Source organism: Sinocyclocheilus anshuiensis, unplaced genomic scaffold (genome assembly GCF_001515605.1).
Source record: "Sinocyclocheilus anshuiensis isolate Anshui unplaced genomic scaffold, SAMN03320099.WGS_v1.1 scaffold2845, whole genome shotgun sequence".
Taxonomy (NCBI): domain Eukaryota; kingdom Metazoa; phylum Chordata; class Actinopteri; order Cypriniformes; family Cyprinidae; genus Sinocyclocheilus; species Sinocyclocheilus anshuiensis.
The window spans coordinates 160,297-177,678 of record NW_015538120.1 but is presented as its reverse complement, the minus strand read 5'-3'; the positions used below and the strand labels follow the sequence as shown (position 1 = coordinate 177,678).

Below are 17,382 nucleotides of genomic sequence, written 5' to 3'. Positions count from 1 at the left end.
TGTAAATAAAATACAAATAATACAAATACAAATAATCAAAAAAACTCATTATTTTACTCTCCTCACACTCTTTCTTACCTGCCTCAGTCACATTCATATTCATATTACTGGCCCATTATGGGAGGCCCTTTGTCTCTCAGGTGTGAATCACTAAATATTCATGGCCATTGTCACTCCCTCGCATAAGGACATTCTATCACAAAACATGTTTTACAAATGTTAAATCAATATATTGTTTTCTGTGAGCGAGTAAACAGGGTGATTTCCACATCATTTTGTAGCAAAAACTCAAGTCACATCCAATTATCAAAAGTCTTGTGAACAAATATTCTGTATGTGTTTTATGGCCTTATTTCAGTGACTTAAAAAAAATTGTTTTTCACTAACCACGCATAAATGTTGCTTTCTCTAAAACACAAATATGTACATTCATGCTGCTCACATATTATTGTAGCCTAGTTTGTGCTGAATACAGTGTTAGTAGTCTTTAGCCATTAATATGTTTTTAGATACTGAAAAAAAAAAAAAAATGTCAGGGCATGTCAAAACTTCTCCAGGGCCCCAAAACACCCTCAGACCCCAGAGGGTTAAGCCAAGGCAACCGTGCCTAGTGTGAGTACACCCTTAAATGTGGTGATTGACCCTCAAAGCCCAGTTCTATTGACTAGTGTGATCGCTCTGTACCGCGCTCAGGCACGATTCGTTTAGCCATCCCTGGCTCACTTGGAAGAGGTGGGCCAGAGCACGGTTCAGTTGGGCTCAGGCACTGCATTGTTTTACGGTGCTAAATTTCCTACACCTTCTACCTTATTTTATTTATTCTCAGGTTAGGTAAAGTAAGTCAAATCTGTCCTATGTCATAAGCATCTAAGTTCATACTTACAAAATAGGTCACAGAAGATTTCTCCCTGGTCTGTTCTGGCTTAGCTATAGCCTAAATCAAAGTCAGGAGAGGCAGACTTGTGTTATATAAATACAAGTCAGTTGTTGCGTTAAAATTTTCTAAACAATTTTATGTATTTATGTATGTATGTATTGTTTTAAGGTGCCAGATTTCCTACACCTTCTACCTTATTTTGTTTATTCTCAGGTTAGGTAAAGTCAAATCTGTCCTATCGCATAAGCATCTGAGTTCATACTTACAAAACAGGTCACAGAAGACCTCTCCGTGGTCTGTATTGGCTTAGCTATAAATCAATGCCAGGGGAGGCAGACTTGTGTTATATAAATACAAGTCAGTTTATTTATTACAATTAATAAGTAAGCATTACAAATATTCTACAACTACGTATACAAGTATTAAATAAAGTATAAATATCAAAAAGTTCCTTGCTCAAGGCAATATCAGTGATGGTTCTGGTGCCGGAGAAGCTCTTCAGGTGTTCCTGAAGCAGCATCTGATTTAATCATCGCACTTCAGTCTTTTATAGACAGCCGGTGGATCCCAATGTCCTGTGACGTCATGAGTACTGGAAATCCCCTAAGAAGTTTCTTATAAAAGGCCTTCTATTTTCTCATTTTTCTTCTTCGGGATTCTTTGCTCTGTTGTCTTTTATGCTTTCTTCTGAAACACACCAGCTGAGGTAATGCTTTTAAAAAAAAAAAGAAGCTATTGCTACTACATGTGGCATCTCCAGCTATGCTCTTGCTTTTAAATGTTGTAAACATTTTCTTAATAAATGCTTAAAACAACAAGTGTGGTGTTTTACTTAATAAACCACTTTCTTAATAAAACAATTTCAATACCATGATTGGTGTCTTTCTTAATAAACCTCCTTCTTAATAAAACAAATCCAATAACGTGTGGTGTCTTTCTTAATAAACCACTTTCTTAATAAAACAATTCCAATAACAATTGTATTTGGCAACTTACAATACAAAGTTATTACATAAAAAGAAAAGGCATACTTGCAATAGGACAATTGCATAATTTCCTCTACAACATGCAGCAGTTACATACTAGCCTGTACGAGGCCTTTCCAGAAAAAAAAAAAAAAAAAATACAACCTTAGACATAATATATTAACTAAATACATCAAACAATGAGGCAGGGTAATTGTATTCCTACGCATATTACGCAACAGCATGTAGTGTGAGCGATAACCGCACCCGAGCGTGGAACTTCTGATACGTGCAGTACAATATAACTATACACTATAAACAAAACGATGCACTCCACTGTGCTGAGCGAGAGTGCTTCTCTGCTGTCTTCTTGTGCTATCGGAAACTTATTTCCCACTTATGAAGTCGTGATTACGAGCTTGTTGCATTCAAGTGATTTGTTTTCAGAAAGAATAAAATGTAATATGTTGATATCATTGGTTGATAACCATAAGCATTCACCGTGCTAGAAATGCATGCTGATGATTCAGGAATTTCGGTCAAATACATGCTTATTTCACTGTTTATAATACATACAATATGCTTCAAATGCCTATTTATATATAGACACTACTTTAACGACAGGACAAGGTAATGTAGTTGCTGTTGACAAAAAAAGGATTTACACTTTATTTTGATAGTCCATTTTAGACATTCTATAAGTAACTTTGCAACTACATGTCAACTAATTCTCATTAATTTGCATGTTTACTAACTCTCAGAGTAGACTGCTAGGTTAGGTTTAGGGTTAGAAGAATAAGTTGACATATACTTGCAAAGTTTCTTATAGTCAGTATGTTGTGCACTCATCAAAATAATGTGTTAGAAGATATTAAGCAGACAGTCTACTAATACTCTAATGACTGCTAGTTGACGTAGTTGCAAAGTTACTACCTGTTAGTAGAATGTCTAGAGAGGACTATCAAAATAAAGTGTTACCAAAAAGATAATAAAGAGTAGCATTGACAGCAGCAATCGCTGTCCCCTCCAACATGTTTAAGGTTTATGGCCCACCTAATTCGGAAATTCGTGTAACAAAATAAACTCCAAATAGTAAATATGACTTGAGAGGCCATTCATGTCCAGTTTCTGATAAGGAAACTCGTATTTATGATAATTCTGATTGCACTTGAAGGCAGCATAAGTGTGCTCCAGCCCGGAATGTAAAGGCCAGCGGGGCAGTGAAGAGGGGGGACAATCGCGCTCTGGCTCGCTTCAAGGCAACTGTGCCTAGTGAGTAAGCTACACAAGAAACAATATTGAGGCGCAAAATTGAGCTAACCAATCAAAAGACTGTGTATGTTTAGATAGATGTATCTACATACTGTCAGACTCTGTTCCGTGTTTTGTGGTTGTTTTCCTCATGTGCCTTCCTTTCCCATGTTTAATTTATCCCAGGTGTTTCCCTTGATTGTTTCATTGCTCCCAGGTGTGTCTCGTCATCCCCTCCTCCTGTGGCCTCCCGAGTCCCCTGCTCCGCCTTGGCCTCCCGAGTCCCCTGCTCCGCCATGGCACCCGGAACGGGTACAGCTGTCCCGTGTCTGTCCTGAGGGACCTCCAGAGTGCCCAACCCCCCCTCCCCATTGGATGTTATATGGCGTGAGGACACGCCTTCCAGAGGGGGGGGTTATGTCAGACTCTGTTCCGTGTTTTGTGGTTGTTTTCCTCATGTGCCTTCCTTTCCCATGTTTAATTTGTCCCAGGTGTTTCCCATGATGTTTAATTGCTCCCAGGTGTGTCTCGTCATCCCCTCCTCCTGTGTGTATAAATAGTGTTCCCTGTGTGTGCTCCAGCGTCCGGTATTGTTTGTGTCTACAGTGCTACGTGTGATTTCCCCGTGAAGATTAATAAATTCCTTGGTTTCTGTACTCTTGGTCTCCTCGTTCCTTGCTCCGTGTTCCCGCACCGTAGCAGATCGTGACACATACTGTATGTAGATATCTTTCACTTGCTGTAAGTGTTTTTAAGTAATAAATGGAAAGCAAAGTTAGGATATGTTTGTATTGCTACATTCTATTTTCTCCATGGATCTCAAATTTGATTTAGTGGTTTTGACTATTCATTAAATATCAATGGCTAAAAAGTAACTAGAACTCTGAGTAGTTTTTGAAAGGGGTACTTTGTACTTTTACTTTATTTTTTTTAACCCCTGTAATTTTACTTGTAATTGAGTAGCTATTGTTTCAGCAATGTAACCGTACTTGTACTTGAGTACAAATTTTCAGTATTCTTTCCACCACTGACAGAGATGAACTGTCTGTGCGGAAGCTCTTCCATGAGATTTGCAGACCTCATGCATAATGCAGCACAGTGATTGGATCATAAGACTGAGAAAAGCTCAGAAAACTGATGACGTAGACACATACTCTGCAGCCATGGCTGCCAATCACCACTCCAAATTACGCATATACATCACTTTTCTTGACGTTGGTTCAACTTTGCTTTTTGAACCAGATGAACGAAAGAAAAAAAAAATACTATAACTACATATGTAACTATGCCCACTTAACATTTTATACTTAACATTTTTGCAGATTAAAGAAAAAAAGCAAGCACATACATAGCTTTCATATTATGCTTATACTTACTCCAAAGTGTAATTTCTCCCCACACAAATTATTTCTAAATAAAATACCCTAAAATGAATAGTAATAATTATAATAATAAATTCAATAATCTACTTTAACAATATACAAGTGCCACACATAGTTGCAAATGTAACATTGCTTAAAGGTATTCTTACACACTCTTCTATGACATTCTCTCTCCCAACCCTATGTTTGGTAATTACTTTATTAGACATCAAAAGTGTGATAACATGTATATTACAAGTGTATTCATGGATAAGCTTCATACAAAACGATACAGACATCACTACATCTTCAAAGATTTTCTCAGAAGAGTTGCAAGAGATACTTTTCCATTTTTTTTCCTAAAATGAAACAACATCACTTTAAAATAATGAATGACATATCCATCTAAATAATTCCTTCGGTCAAAATTTGGAAAATTTCTTGTCAATTCTGTGAGAATGACATTGAAAACACATTTTCTTTGTCTGTAACCATTCAAAGCTTTTCTGGTCTTAGTTGTGCAGGAAATAATATTGATGGAACACTCTTTTCCTCATTTTGTAAACAAAACTCCAAATTCCTGTTTTGTCCAGCTCTCTCTTAGTGATTCTCTTGGAAGACAGTTGCCCCTTTTGACACCTTTGTGTTGATGTAACCTGTCTCATCAATAGATGACATATAAACTTTTCTTTATCTCATATTAACCTCAAGAACTTGATTCAAGTGTAAAATATTAGTCGGGAAAAGATAAATGAACAGCCAGAGACCAGCATGTTATAATACTTATGCCTGTGACCTCCAGTCCTGCTCTAAGTGCAAGTGCAGTCTCATGTTGACCACAAACAAGTAATGATTACCTATTTAGATTTTTAAGTGCTTTACTTTGTCCTGTTCATACTGTCCATCTGAAATTGACCCGAAAAGACAGTCACAGTCTTCATTTTTCCACTATGGCAACTGAAAAGGACAGTTCACCTGACAAGCTAAAACTGAAGACTGAAGTAGGGCTGCTGGGTGGAGTGTCTCTCATTGCAGGCGTTATGGTTGGATCTGGAATCTTCATGTCTCCTCAGTATGTGCTGATTTATATAGGTAGTCCAGGTGCAAGTCTGTTAATATGGGCTGCTAGTGGATTGTTGGCCATGCTAGCTTCTTTGTGCTATGCTGAATTAGGAACTGTGATCCGTGAATCTGGAGGAGAGTATATTTACATCTTGCGCACTTCAGGAAATATCATGGCTTTTATATGCGCCTTCACCAATAACATTGTGTTGAGACCAACCAGCATGATTGCAGTGGCACTGATTTTTGCCCAAAATGCCCTTACACCTTTTTATGATGATTGCCCACCACCAAATGGAGCAGTAAAATGTTTGGCAGCCCTAGGGATTATGGTATTGACAGTTGTCAACTGCTTTAATGTGCGCTCCTCAATCACAGTCACAGTAATATTTACAGCTATGAAAGTACTGGCACTTATAATAATTATGATTGGAGGAGTTGTGCTACTTATTCAAGGGGACACCTCGAACAACCTCCAAAACTTCTTTGAAGGGACCAAGCTGAGCATCAGGCCCATGGGAATAGCATTTTACCAGTGTTTGTGGTCCTATGATGGCTGGAATACTTTAAACTATGTTACTGAGGAGATCAATCATCCTGAGGTAATTATGTCCTCAATATTTTCCACTGTGACAATAGTTTTACACATAAAGTGACAAAAAGATCTATATCCCAACCAGTTGGCTCAAAATAACCCAGCATGTGTTCTGTCCAATATTTACCCTGCGCTGGGTTTTCAAATAACCCAAGTTGTGTTGTTTTTAACCCAGCATTTTTATAGTGTACAAGCTTTTCTGAAGATCCAGGACTTCATGAAATTGCATCTATAACACTTTACTGGCATATTAACAGTGATAATGTCAATAATATTTTGTAATATTTTTGATATTTTGACTTTTTTATAAGATTTTTATGTCATAATTATTCAACCCCTATTCAACATTGCTGATTTTTAGTCACTTATTTGTATGGTGGGGAACAAAATTGTCTTGAAACACAATTAAACCTTTAGAAACTCTATTAGAAAACATAATTAGCTTTAGCTGTTACACATACATACAATAGCCCATGCATTTGCTGAAGTTGAGTAGCAAATATGACAAGTCAACAGAGCACTCATAAAAGCTATAGAGAAGCTATAGTGAAGAAATAGTTTTATTAATTTAGAAAGTCTACATGAAGATTTCCAAGTCATTAAAAATTCCCAGAGACACAGCTGGTAGCCTTATTCCTTAACTTAAAATGTGTTGTACCGGAAAACCTTTGAGGGTGTTGAAGAAAAAGCACAATATCATAAAATATTTGATCACAGCAACTGAGGAAAAACCTGCAATGCACTGCCAAAGACTTGAAAGATGACCTGATGAAAGGAGGAAAAACATATATATATATAAAGAAAAGCAAGTAGATAGAATAGGAAAAATAGAAAGCTAGTTTTTTTTTATAAAAAAAGAAGATAAATAGATAAAGTAGAATTAAAATAGAATAGAAAGTGCTAGAGTTAGAGGGTCAAATAAAGATGGAACAGATGTGTTTTCAGTCGTTTCTTGAAGATGGCTAAGGACTCATCTACTCGGATTGAGTTGGGCAGATCATTCCACCAGGAGGGAACAGTTAAAAAAAACAGTTAATGTAAAAGTCCTTGAAAGTGATTTTGTGCCTCTTTCAGATCTTTTATGGAGTGATTTGACCGAATTAGAACTTTTTGGATCCATGAATCAGTCGTATGTCTGGTCCAAAAAAGGCAAAGCTAATGAGCAGAAGAAAACCATCTCCATGGTCAAATATGGAGAAGGACCAGTCTTGTTATGGGGGTGTTTTACTGTTGCAGGAAGTGGAAATCATGACTGTATGAAGGACATCATGGATTCTTTGACGTATCAGGCCATTTTGGCAAGAATTGTGATGCCTTTGGTGCAAAGACTGAAGATGATGATCAGTGGACTTTCTTGCAGGACAATCATCCCAAAGTATACATCCAAATCTGCTTATGCTTGGTTAGGGACCAGTCATAGAATGTTCTTGAGTGGCCTGTTAAGTCTCTAGATTTAATTGTCATTGAAAATATTTTGTTGAATTTGAAGAAAGCAGTGGCAATGTGAAAGTCAAAGATTATCAGTGATCTGAAAGCTTTTTCAGGCGAGGAATGGGCGAAGATTGCAGTAGAGAGGTGACAGAAGCATCTAAGCACCCCCAAGCAGTGTTTATTGGTGGTTTTAAACAATAAAAGAATTTTGACTTTTGGGAGTTGAATAATTTTGAACATGAATGTTTAGAGCCAGTTTGATTTTTCTCTGGAACACTGGAACATTTCTTTTTATGACAATTATCCACAACATGTGCAGCTTTAAAAAAAACACAGATTTTTTTTCTTCTGCTTTTCAGGTGGTTGACGTGACATATTTTCCGACGTGTGCTCTTTGTCCGCTGGTGGGAGTGTGCTCACCTGTGTAGGGCCCTATGAAATCCATTTAATTTTTTTCCAAATTTCGTTTTTTCCATTTTAATTTTTCTGGACTCCTTTTTAATGGTTAAATTAAATTTTATTAAGCAAAAAGCATTTCTAATTAATTCAAATTATGAAACTTATACAATTTCTTATCAAATTATTAAAAGTTTAACAAAAACTACATACTTAGGGCCCTATGAAATGTTTTATTTTTTCTCAGCATATGTTTTATTGTTACCAACTTTAGCATATCTAAGCATTTGAATGCATAAAACAACTTAATTTATTCAAATTATTTTATTTTATCTTATTTATTCTTAAAATATCCTTATGAAATGTTTTTGATTGTTTGTTTTTTTCCTCAGAAATTCTGTGTTATGAATGTAAATTTTTCTGGTCATCAAATGAAGGCATTAAACATTAATTTAATTTATCTTTTAATTATTGAAAATTAAACAGACTTTATTATTGGCAAACAAAGGGGGTTTACTATTAACATAAACATGGAAGAAATGTTGTGTGATTGTTCCCTAAAAAATAAAGTTTTAATAATTTTAGTAGTAGTACTATAGTAGTATTAGTAGTATTATGTATACATTCTACTAAACAGCCTATATATACAGGGCCAGAGTGGGACTCATTTTCAGCCCTGAAGTTTCATGCCTTAGACCGGCCCACTTTAGTTCACGACTGACTATAGGCCTATTAAAATAATGTAATTTAAACCTCAGTATATAGGCCTACCAGGGCCGGACTGGGATGCAATTTCAGGCCGGGAAATCTCACACTCATCCAGGCCAGACAGAAAAAAAAGGGGGCCAAAATTGTACCTTTTGGGGTACAACCGTTTGTCACTGGAGCTGTACCCTTAAAAGGACATCTTTGTATCTTTTTTTTTATCCCTAATAGGTACATATTAGTACCTTAAGGGTACGAATTACTACTCTAAGGTACTAATATGTACCTATTAGGGGTAAAAAAGGGGTAAAAAAGGTAAAAAAGGTACAAAGTCATTTATATTTAAAGTCATTTATATTTAATATATTTCATACAAATATATTAAAACACATTTTCTAAGTGCCTATATATCAAAATTAGTACAATATATTTATTGAAAAATCCTAATACTGAACACACTATTGCATTATTAGGCTGTGTGACTCATATTTTTGTGTTGCTGTCTGCTCTAGTTCCCTCCCAGACTAATAAATCCATGTGAATATCTGTCTGCTAAATTTATTCATGTTAGTTTACAATCGATGATGTCCTTTAGCACAGTATTCTGACTGATGATAATAATGGATGCAGCGCTCTTTGCTGGCATTCTGCCAAACCATGCATGCAGCAGCCGCTGGCTTTAGTTAAAAATAACAGTGTTCTGTGAATGTTGACGCATTAATAACAAATAATTATCGGGAGCGTGTATGCTGGGATTTCATACATTTTATGGAGAAAAAAGTAACGTAACTAGTAATGTAACTAATTACTAATTACTTTTGAAATAAAGTAATCAGAACAGTAACGTGATTACTTTTAAAAGGAGTAATCAGTAATTTGATTAAATTTTCAGAGTAACTTGCCCAACACTGCCCCCCCCCATTCAAACACACTAGCAGACACATTTCATTTAATGTGACAGTCAGTTGTATACGTTTTTGATCAATGCAAAAACATCAGACTGCAAACAATTAGCTGCAACTTGCAACTATTGATTTTTTCCCAACAACAGGTTCCACTTTTTTCCTAACCCTGCTGAACAAATAACAGCATAACATTTTATTCTGTTAATGTAAATATCAAACAAATCTATCCATTTCACTTATTACCTTAAAAACGTGTAACAACATGCAAGGGTTCACAAGAACAGACTTTTCTTTTCAGGCTCTGCTTTTTAACTGATGAACAAACGACAGGAGCAAATTAAAATCTATTAACATGAATATCATTTAATCAGAGAATTAATGCATTATTGTGTTTTTTGTTTTGTATTCTAAAAACTAAAAAACATACATACAGTTAAAACACAACAATAACCATTGCATAATAACTATTTGAATATTTTAAGTTATACGTGTTTTTTTCATGCCTTTTCTTGTGTTCCTGGTTGAATTAAGCCCTTATTTAATTGTTAAAGGCTATTTAATGTGAACTCTGGGCCTGCATATCTAGGGCTAGATTGGATATTAGGCATGATTTTCGTGACAGGCAGACGAAAGTCATTGTGCACTTCCAGCTTGTTGTGTGCCTTCATTTTGATGATTTTTGGATTTTTGGAGCTAAAAGCAGTCTCGGACAGGTATGTTGTGGCGAATGGCAGGATGAGTCTGGTTGTAGCATGGTGCGCAAGCTTGGGTGCGACATTGGGTCCTTTCCCCAGCCAGAACCGTTTGTACCCGTGTTCGGTAAAGAATCTCCTCAGAAGAGAATTAGACTTGATATCCAAGAGCTCATCCTCCACTTCTAAATACTCCACATCCACCTCCTTTGCGGTGAATGGATCCATTACCCATGCGCATTTGGTGACAAGTTCATCAAAATCCGAAAATCATGATTTCATCTCCTCCTGTAGCCGTTCCATGGGACGTGTGAACTCTTTGCTCAAGGATTCAGGTAAATTTCCCCCAGTCTGTTTGAGAAGTGATGGAAATTGGGTGTAGGTCTCGTTTTATCCGTTTATTCTTCCTGAAGTCCACTTTATGCACAAATGCGTCAATAATTTCCTTGCATTCCAGCACATTTGCATCCGCGCTCTGCATGCGCTTGTTTGTTTCATTATAGAGGCTGAAAATATTTGCCAGGTATGATGTTCTGATGAGAAATTAATCTGTCATTTCGTCAAACAGTTTCTGGTTGTTCAGTTTCAGGAACTCCTTTATTTTTTTTTTCAGTTCAATAAAACGAACCAACACTTGGCCTCTTGATAGTCAAGCGCACTTCGGTATGAAGGAGGAGTGTCTGATGCACCTCATCAACCAACACTTGACCTCTTGATAGCCAGCGCACTTCGGTATGAAGGAGGAGTGTCTAATGCACCTCATCTTCACACAGCTCCGCAAAGATTCGCTTGTTTACCGGACGGGCTTTAATAAAGTTAACGATCTTTACAACTGTCTTCAGCGTTTCATTAAGTTCATCAGAGAGGTGTTTGCTGGCCAGGGCTTGACGGTGTATCATACAGTGAAACACAAGACAGTGGGGAGCCTTTTCCTTCAAACATGTATTGAAGCCCTTATTTTTTCCCATAATTGAAGCAGCTCCATCTGTGCAGCATGCGACAAAATTATTATTGGGAATGTGATGCTTGGTGAAGCAATGGTCAATCGCGTGGAAAATATCTTCTCCTCGTGCTGTTGTAGACAAATTAGTTGACAAAAGTATGTCCTGTTTTATTTCGGCATCTTTACTGTACTGCACATATGCAATAAGGACTGCTTCATCTGCCACAGTAGATGTTTCGTCACGTTGGATAGAAAATGGGTGCATCTTTAACTTTTCAACCAATGTGTTCTCAACATCATTCGCCATTCTGTCGATTATGTCTTTTATTGTATTATTGGACAGAGGTACAGTTTTTGGTTTTGAAGCCACCTGTACCCCGCACATTATTTCTGCCATTTTCACACATGCGGGTTTGAGCAGAGTTTCCCCGATGGTGTGTGGCTTTTTTGATTGGGCAATTAGGAAAGCGCACTCAAATGATGCAACCGTCGCCTGCCTATTTTAATTTCCAGCTCTAGTCAAAGCATCTCTGATGTTCTGGGGTCTATTTGACATAACAAGTTCTTTTTTCCTTAGGAAAAATGATCTGGGTTTACCAACCATCTGTGGATGTTTGGTGCTCTGATGTCTCTCTGCAAAAAATTCTCGACGTTAAGGAAATTTCTTCTCTTTTCATAAAGGAATAATTTTTTTAAATATTTAGAATTTAATTATTTAATGTGCTGTTATAAAAGAAAAAAAAAAAAAAAAGAGAGCACTTGGTGACCCCTCAAAAATCATTAGCAACCCCCGGGTTGGGAACTACTGGCCTAACATCTCAAGAGACGCACTAGTGACTGACGCTAGAGGCTGCAGTCTTTAGCCTCCTTGTTAGTGCGTCCGCCTCCCCTGCCGGAGACCGGGGTTCGAGACCCACTCAGAGCGAGAACGAGGTCTGGCGGTGAGGACCCGGGAGAGGGGTTACACTAGCACTTTAATACTCAACTAGGTTAATAAACACAAAACTACAGTAGGCCTAGCGTATATACAGATGAAACTGACCTGTTCGGGGCTGAACAGGCCAGTAATTTCACTACATTTCACAGCTTCTTCTGGCCGCTTCCTCTCTTTCATCGAGTCCGGCGCATCGGTTCTGTTCGGAACTGTTTGACGGAAGCGCGGAACAGATGTGAGCCGATTCGTATAGCGCAGCGCTGCCAGTAGTCAGACTAACCGATTTGTGATTTATTATCAATTTATTATCGAATGACAAAATCAGAAATTATCACTTTGGTACATTGGGAAGGCAAAATATTAAATATTAATTATAGGAGGCTCTAAGATGGCAGCCAGGGAGTAACAGCAAATTTCACTAGCTCCCGCACCACTCAGCTCATTACTTGCATTTTTTCAGTTAATTCAAACGCAACTCAATGGCTCTGGTTATGCCATTGATGTAGTATGTCTCTGGAAGCTTTTTGGCCACAATCTTTTTCGAAAATGCCTCCTCCTGCCAAAAAAATAGAGCAAAAGGACTTTTCCACAGCCGCGGTGGATATCTCGCCGGAACACGGTGATGTCGAAGATAGCTTTTTGAGTTAAGCCCGGCCATGGCGAAGGCCTTTCAACATATGACAGAGACGATTTCGAAAACAATAGATGCCAAACTCGATCCCATAGCTGAGGTTATAAATACCCATTCTCAAGAACTGTAGAATTGCAAAGCTCGTCTGGATGAGGCCGAGCGAAGAATCGTTTTGGCGGAGGAATTAGCCGATAACATGCAGGCCCGTGTTTTGACTCTGGAAAAGCAGGTTACGCAACCTCCAACATGCTTACTGAGCACGTTGATGATTTGGAGAACAGAGGACGGCGCAAAAATATTTGCATCGTTGGCTTACTAGAGGGGCAGGGGGTTCTAATGCGGTGGCTTTCCTCCAAAAATGGATCCCGGAGTTTCTTCAGTTGCAGACCAAGGAAGGCTACATTAAAATCGAAAGCGCTCATCGTACTCTAGCGCCCAGACCAGGTGTCAAGGAGAGACCTAGACTGCAGGTGGTGCGTATGCATCATTTCGGAGACAGACAGAGGATCCTTGAGGCAAGCAGAAAGATGTCCATGGATGGCAACTTGCGATTTAAGAACTGCAAAATCTTTTTCTTTCAAGATTTCTCCGCTGCAGTGCTCCAGATGCACAGGGAATTTGACTAGGTAAAACGCCGCTTGCAGGAGATCGGAGCCTTTATGCAATGTTATATCCAGCTAAGTTCTGTGTAACGATCGGTAGTACCACAAATATCCTTGACACGCCTGCAGCGGTCTCAGAGCTTATTGCGGAGATTGACCAGCATTGACCTGTGGCAGCCGAACGTTCACCTGTGAATAGGCCTGTGATGGGCGAATGAATCTAACGGTGCCTCGCATGGTGCCAGAGCTATGACCGGAATGTATTTCTCTTCTCCACCTGTTTTGCGTTCGGGATTTATTACTTTCATTGCAGAATGGTGCGGACGATGTGACTGCACAAGTATACTTCTTGAGTTCGTTTTTTTTTTTTTTTTACGTTTTCTGTTTCTGACTGAACGGAAAGTATGTTCTCTTGCGTACTGAATTCCCTTTATAAAAAGGGAAAACTCCTCTCTTGTTTTATTTTGTTGTTTTGCTTCTTTTGGTGTTTGAGTTCGATTGAATGTTCTATTGCCCAGAAATGGTTGTGCTTCTGTTGTTATTATTATTATTATTATTATTATATTTGTGTTTCTTTTTTGCATGTGAAATTTCATTGCAGGAGATTGTATGAACGAAGAGCTTCAGTTTATGCTTATTTTCATTTGTTTGCACAATATTATAATTTACCTTGTATAGATGGTTATTAATAATTTAAGAATTTCTACATGGAATGTACGATTCGGAAGGTTTTTGATTGGTAAAACAAGGAGCGTGTTGACCTGGCCCTGTTGCAAGAGACCCACTTAAATGACAAGGAGCACACTGGCCTCAAACATAAGTGGATCGGCCAAATTAATTTTTCTTCATTTACAATGAGTAGTAGGGGGGTAGCTATCCTTGTAAATAGAAATGTACCCTTTAAGATTTTAAATAGCACTAAGGATAAGCGGGGTTGTTTTATTATTGTTAGAGGGTTATTGAATGGAGAGGAGATAACGTTCTTAAATATGTACTGCCCACCAAACTTTTCTCCTGAGCTTCTCACCAAGGCTTTTTCGGACTTGTTAGATACTGTCTCCAGTACTGTAATTATAGGGGGGGATTTTAATTGTATGTTGAATCCCTTGCAATATTACCTTCAAAGAATAGGTCCAGACGGTCTGGTGTGCGAATTATATAAAGATATTTATTATATAAAGAGTTTCAGCATATTTTAATAGATCCCCTATTATTTATGTATGATTATTCGTTTTTGACAAATACTTTGCCGCAATCACTTAGAGAAGCCAATATTTCCCTTATTTTAAAAAAAGGAAAAGATCCGAAACATTGTGGGTCCTATAGGCCGATATCTCTTTTGAATGTAGATTTTAAATTGCTTTCAAAGAACCTTGCACTGCGGTTGGAGAAAATACTTCCTTCTATCATTAATGAAGACCAAACGGGTTTCATTAAGTTCGAGTAAAAATATTAGAAGGCTTCTTAATATTATTGAGCTCTCTAATAGATGTGACACTGACACCCTGATTTTATCATTAGATGCGGAGAAGGCCTTCGATCGAGTGGAGTGGCCATATTTATTTTATAGTTTGGAAAGGTTCGGCCTTGGTGATAATTTTATCCGATGGGTATGCTTACTGTATTCTGCTCCACTCGCAGCTGTTGTCACTAACGGCCATAGGTCTGACAATTCCCCTCTCACCGTTACTTTCTGCGATAGCAATAGAACCATTGGCTCAGGCGATTAGGGAGGGGATGGCCGTGTCTGGTGTTTCGTTTGGTCTTAAACAGCATAAGATCTCCCTATATGCGGATGATATCCTGCTTTTTCTGTCGGACCTTGAATCTTCGGTGCCTGCTCTAGTAGATATTGTTAATTCATTTGGGAAGTTTTCAGGGTATAAAATAAATTTTTCCAAAACTGTTGCTTTGCACCTAAGACAACAAAGTTCTAGTATAATTAATAAGACTTCCCTTCCATTCAAAGTGTCGGACTCTGGTTTTACATATTTAGGAATTAATATTACCCTCCCAATTAGCTAAAGTAAATTTTTTCCCTTTGCTTGATAAAATCCGCAACGACTTAATTAGATGGTCAGATCTCCCCCTTTCCTGGCTCGGATGAATTGCTGTAGTTAAAATGAATATAATGCCCAGGCTTCTTTACCCATTACAGATTTTATTGCAGAATAAAAGGGTAAAGGAATTAACTGGATGGCTTAGTTCATTTATATGGAACAAGAGAAAACCAAGACAAAAATGTTCAAAGTTACAGCTTTCTAGTTCTAGGGGTGGCTTGGGTCTGCCAAACATCAGAAAATACCAATTAGCCTGTCAGCTTAAATTTATTTTGGAATGGTTCAGAGAGGATCCTAAATCTATTTGGCTTGATTTAGAGGTTTCACAGTTATCATGTCCTTTACAAAATCTGTTATTTGTCAGAAGTTCTAAGGTAGTCAAAGCATTATGTGAGAACTCAATCATGTTTAACACGTGGAAGGCCTGGTCTGTTATACGTAGGATTGAGGGAAGGGCTGGTTTGTCTTCCCTGCTGACCCCCATTCACAATAACCCCGAGTTTATCCCTAGCATTTCAGATTCTGGTTTTAAAATTTGGTATGCTTATGGAATATGTAGACTTGGTTGCCGGTTGGCTTCCGGCTTTGCTACCGTTCGGACATTCTTGCTTACTGCTCTGTGCTTTGCTCCCTATTTCTGTACTTTTCTCAGATTTTTACTTCAGCAGATCAGCACAGTGCTCAAACAACACATTTTTGGCACAAACACTAAAACTAAAAACTCTTTGGGACTGGAATAATACTACAAAAAAGGGGACTTTTGCCTCCCACTGCCAGCAGCTTACATTCCGGAGAAGGGAAAACACAGCTATCTACATTATAACAGACGAGAGATAATAATGCCTCCTGTTGAATTTACTTGCTGCATAAACTGCCACAAACTTCTACAAAGGATTGTGGTTCTTGAAACAAAGTTACTTGTTGGACTTCCAAAACAGCCAGAACACTCAGCATACAGCCGGTGAGTCCCATGAATCTAGTGAATCTCAACAGTTTATACCAAGGTAGAGGAACAAGCCGAAACTGATCATCACATTAATCAATGGCACAAACAGGGAGCGAGACCCAAAGGCACACGAGACATCAGATTGTCACGAGTATCTCATATTGCTGTGATAGCATCCTCTACCCCACATTCAGCTATGACGAGGCTTGTGAATACTGGTATTCTACCACCCCCTATACATCTTGAGAACAGATTTGAAGCATTAATGAATGCGGGAGAGGAATCCCCAAATGTGATTAAACATGGATCGGATCAGCCAGCAGCGAACATCGCTACTAACAGGCGCTCAAGGTCGAGCAGATAGCGGCATTCAGCTCAGAGCGCAGCCGAGCCCAGGACTCTGAAAGTGGGCGACTCCATTATCAGAAACATCAGTAGCAGGACTACAACAACATGCTGCTTTCATCAAGCAACTGTCTCTGATGTGAACAGGGAACTCCGGAACATTCTGATGAAGCACAAGACTGCAAGTCGAATCATCATCCATGTGGGGAAGAATGATATTCGGAAAGAGCAGTCAGAACTCCTTAAGAAGGATTTCAGTGAACTCTTTGAAACACTTTGAAGACTCAAAGTTCAGTTGTTCATCAGTTGACCACTCCCAGCAAGGGGAACTAACATGTTCTCACAGTTGCTTGGGCTGAACACATGGCTACAACGTTCTTGCAATATAAAAGGAGTGAATTTCATCGACAACTTTAATCTTTTCTGGGGCCATAGACAACTGGACAACCGGATGGCCTCCACCCAAACAAACTTGGTGCAAGAGTGCTTAAGGACAATATCTACTTCTCCCTCTGTCATCCTTCAGCAGAGTGTGTCAATCCACTCAGCCTGAATAGCACACACACACCTGGTCCAAGTCGTCATGTGGTTGACACATCCCACAAGGACACTGATAACACCACGCAGCCACAACAAGCACTGCTCATGGACAACATCCCGGCTGAGCCCTGCCCACAGAGC

At 38.4% G+C, this 17,382-nt stretch overlaps 1 protein-coding gene across 1 annotated transcript in view; it reads left to right on the top strand.

Moving 5' to 3' along the window:
* The first annotated feature begins 5,404 nt into the window (after positions 1-5,404).
* Positions 5,405-17,382, top strand: part of LOC107683677 (b(0,+)-type amino acid transporter 1) — a 166,608-nt gene continuing 154,630 nt past the window's right edge. The window contains exon 1 of the mRNA XM_016479750.1: positions 5,405-6,118. Coding sequence (XP_016335236.1) covers positions 5,405-6,118 — 714 coding nt within the window. The remainder of the gene's footprint in view (positions 6,119-17,382) is intronic.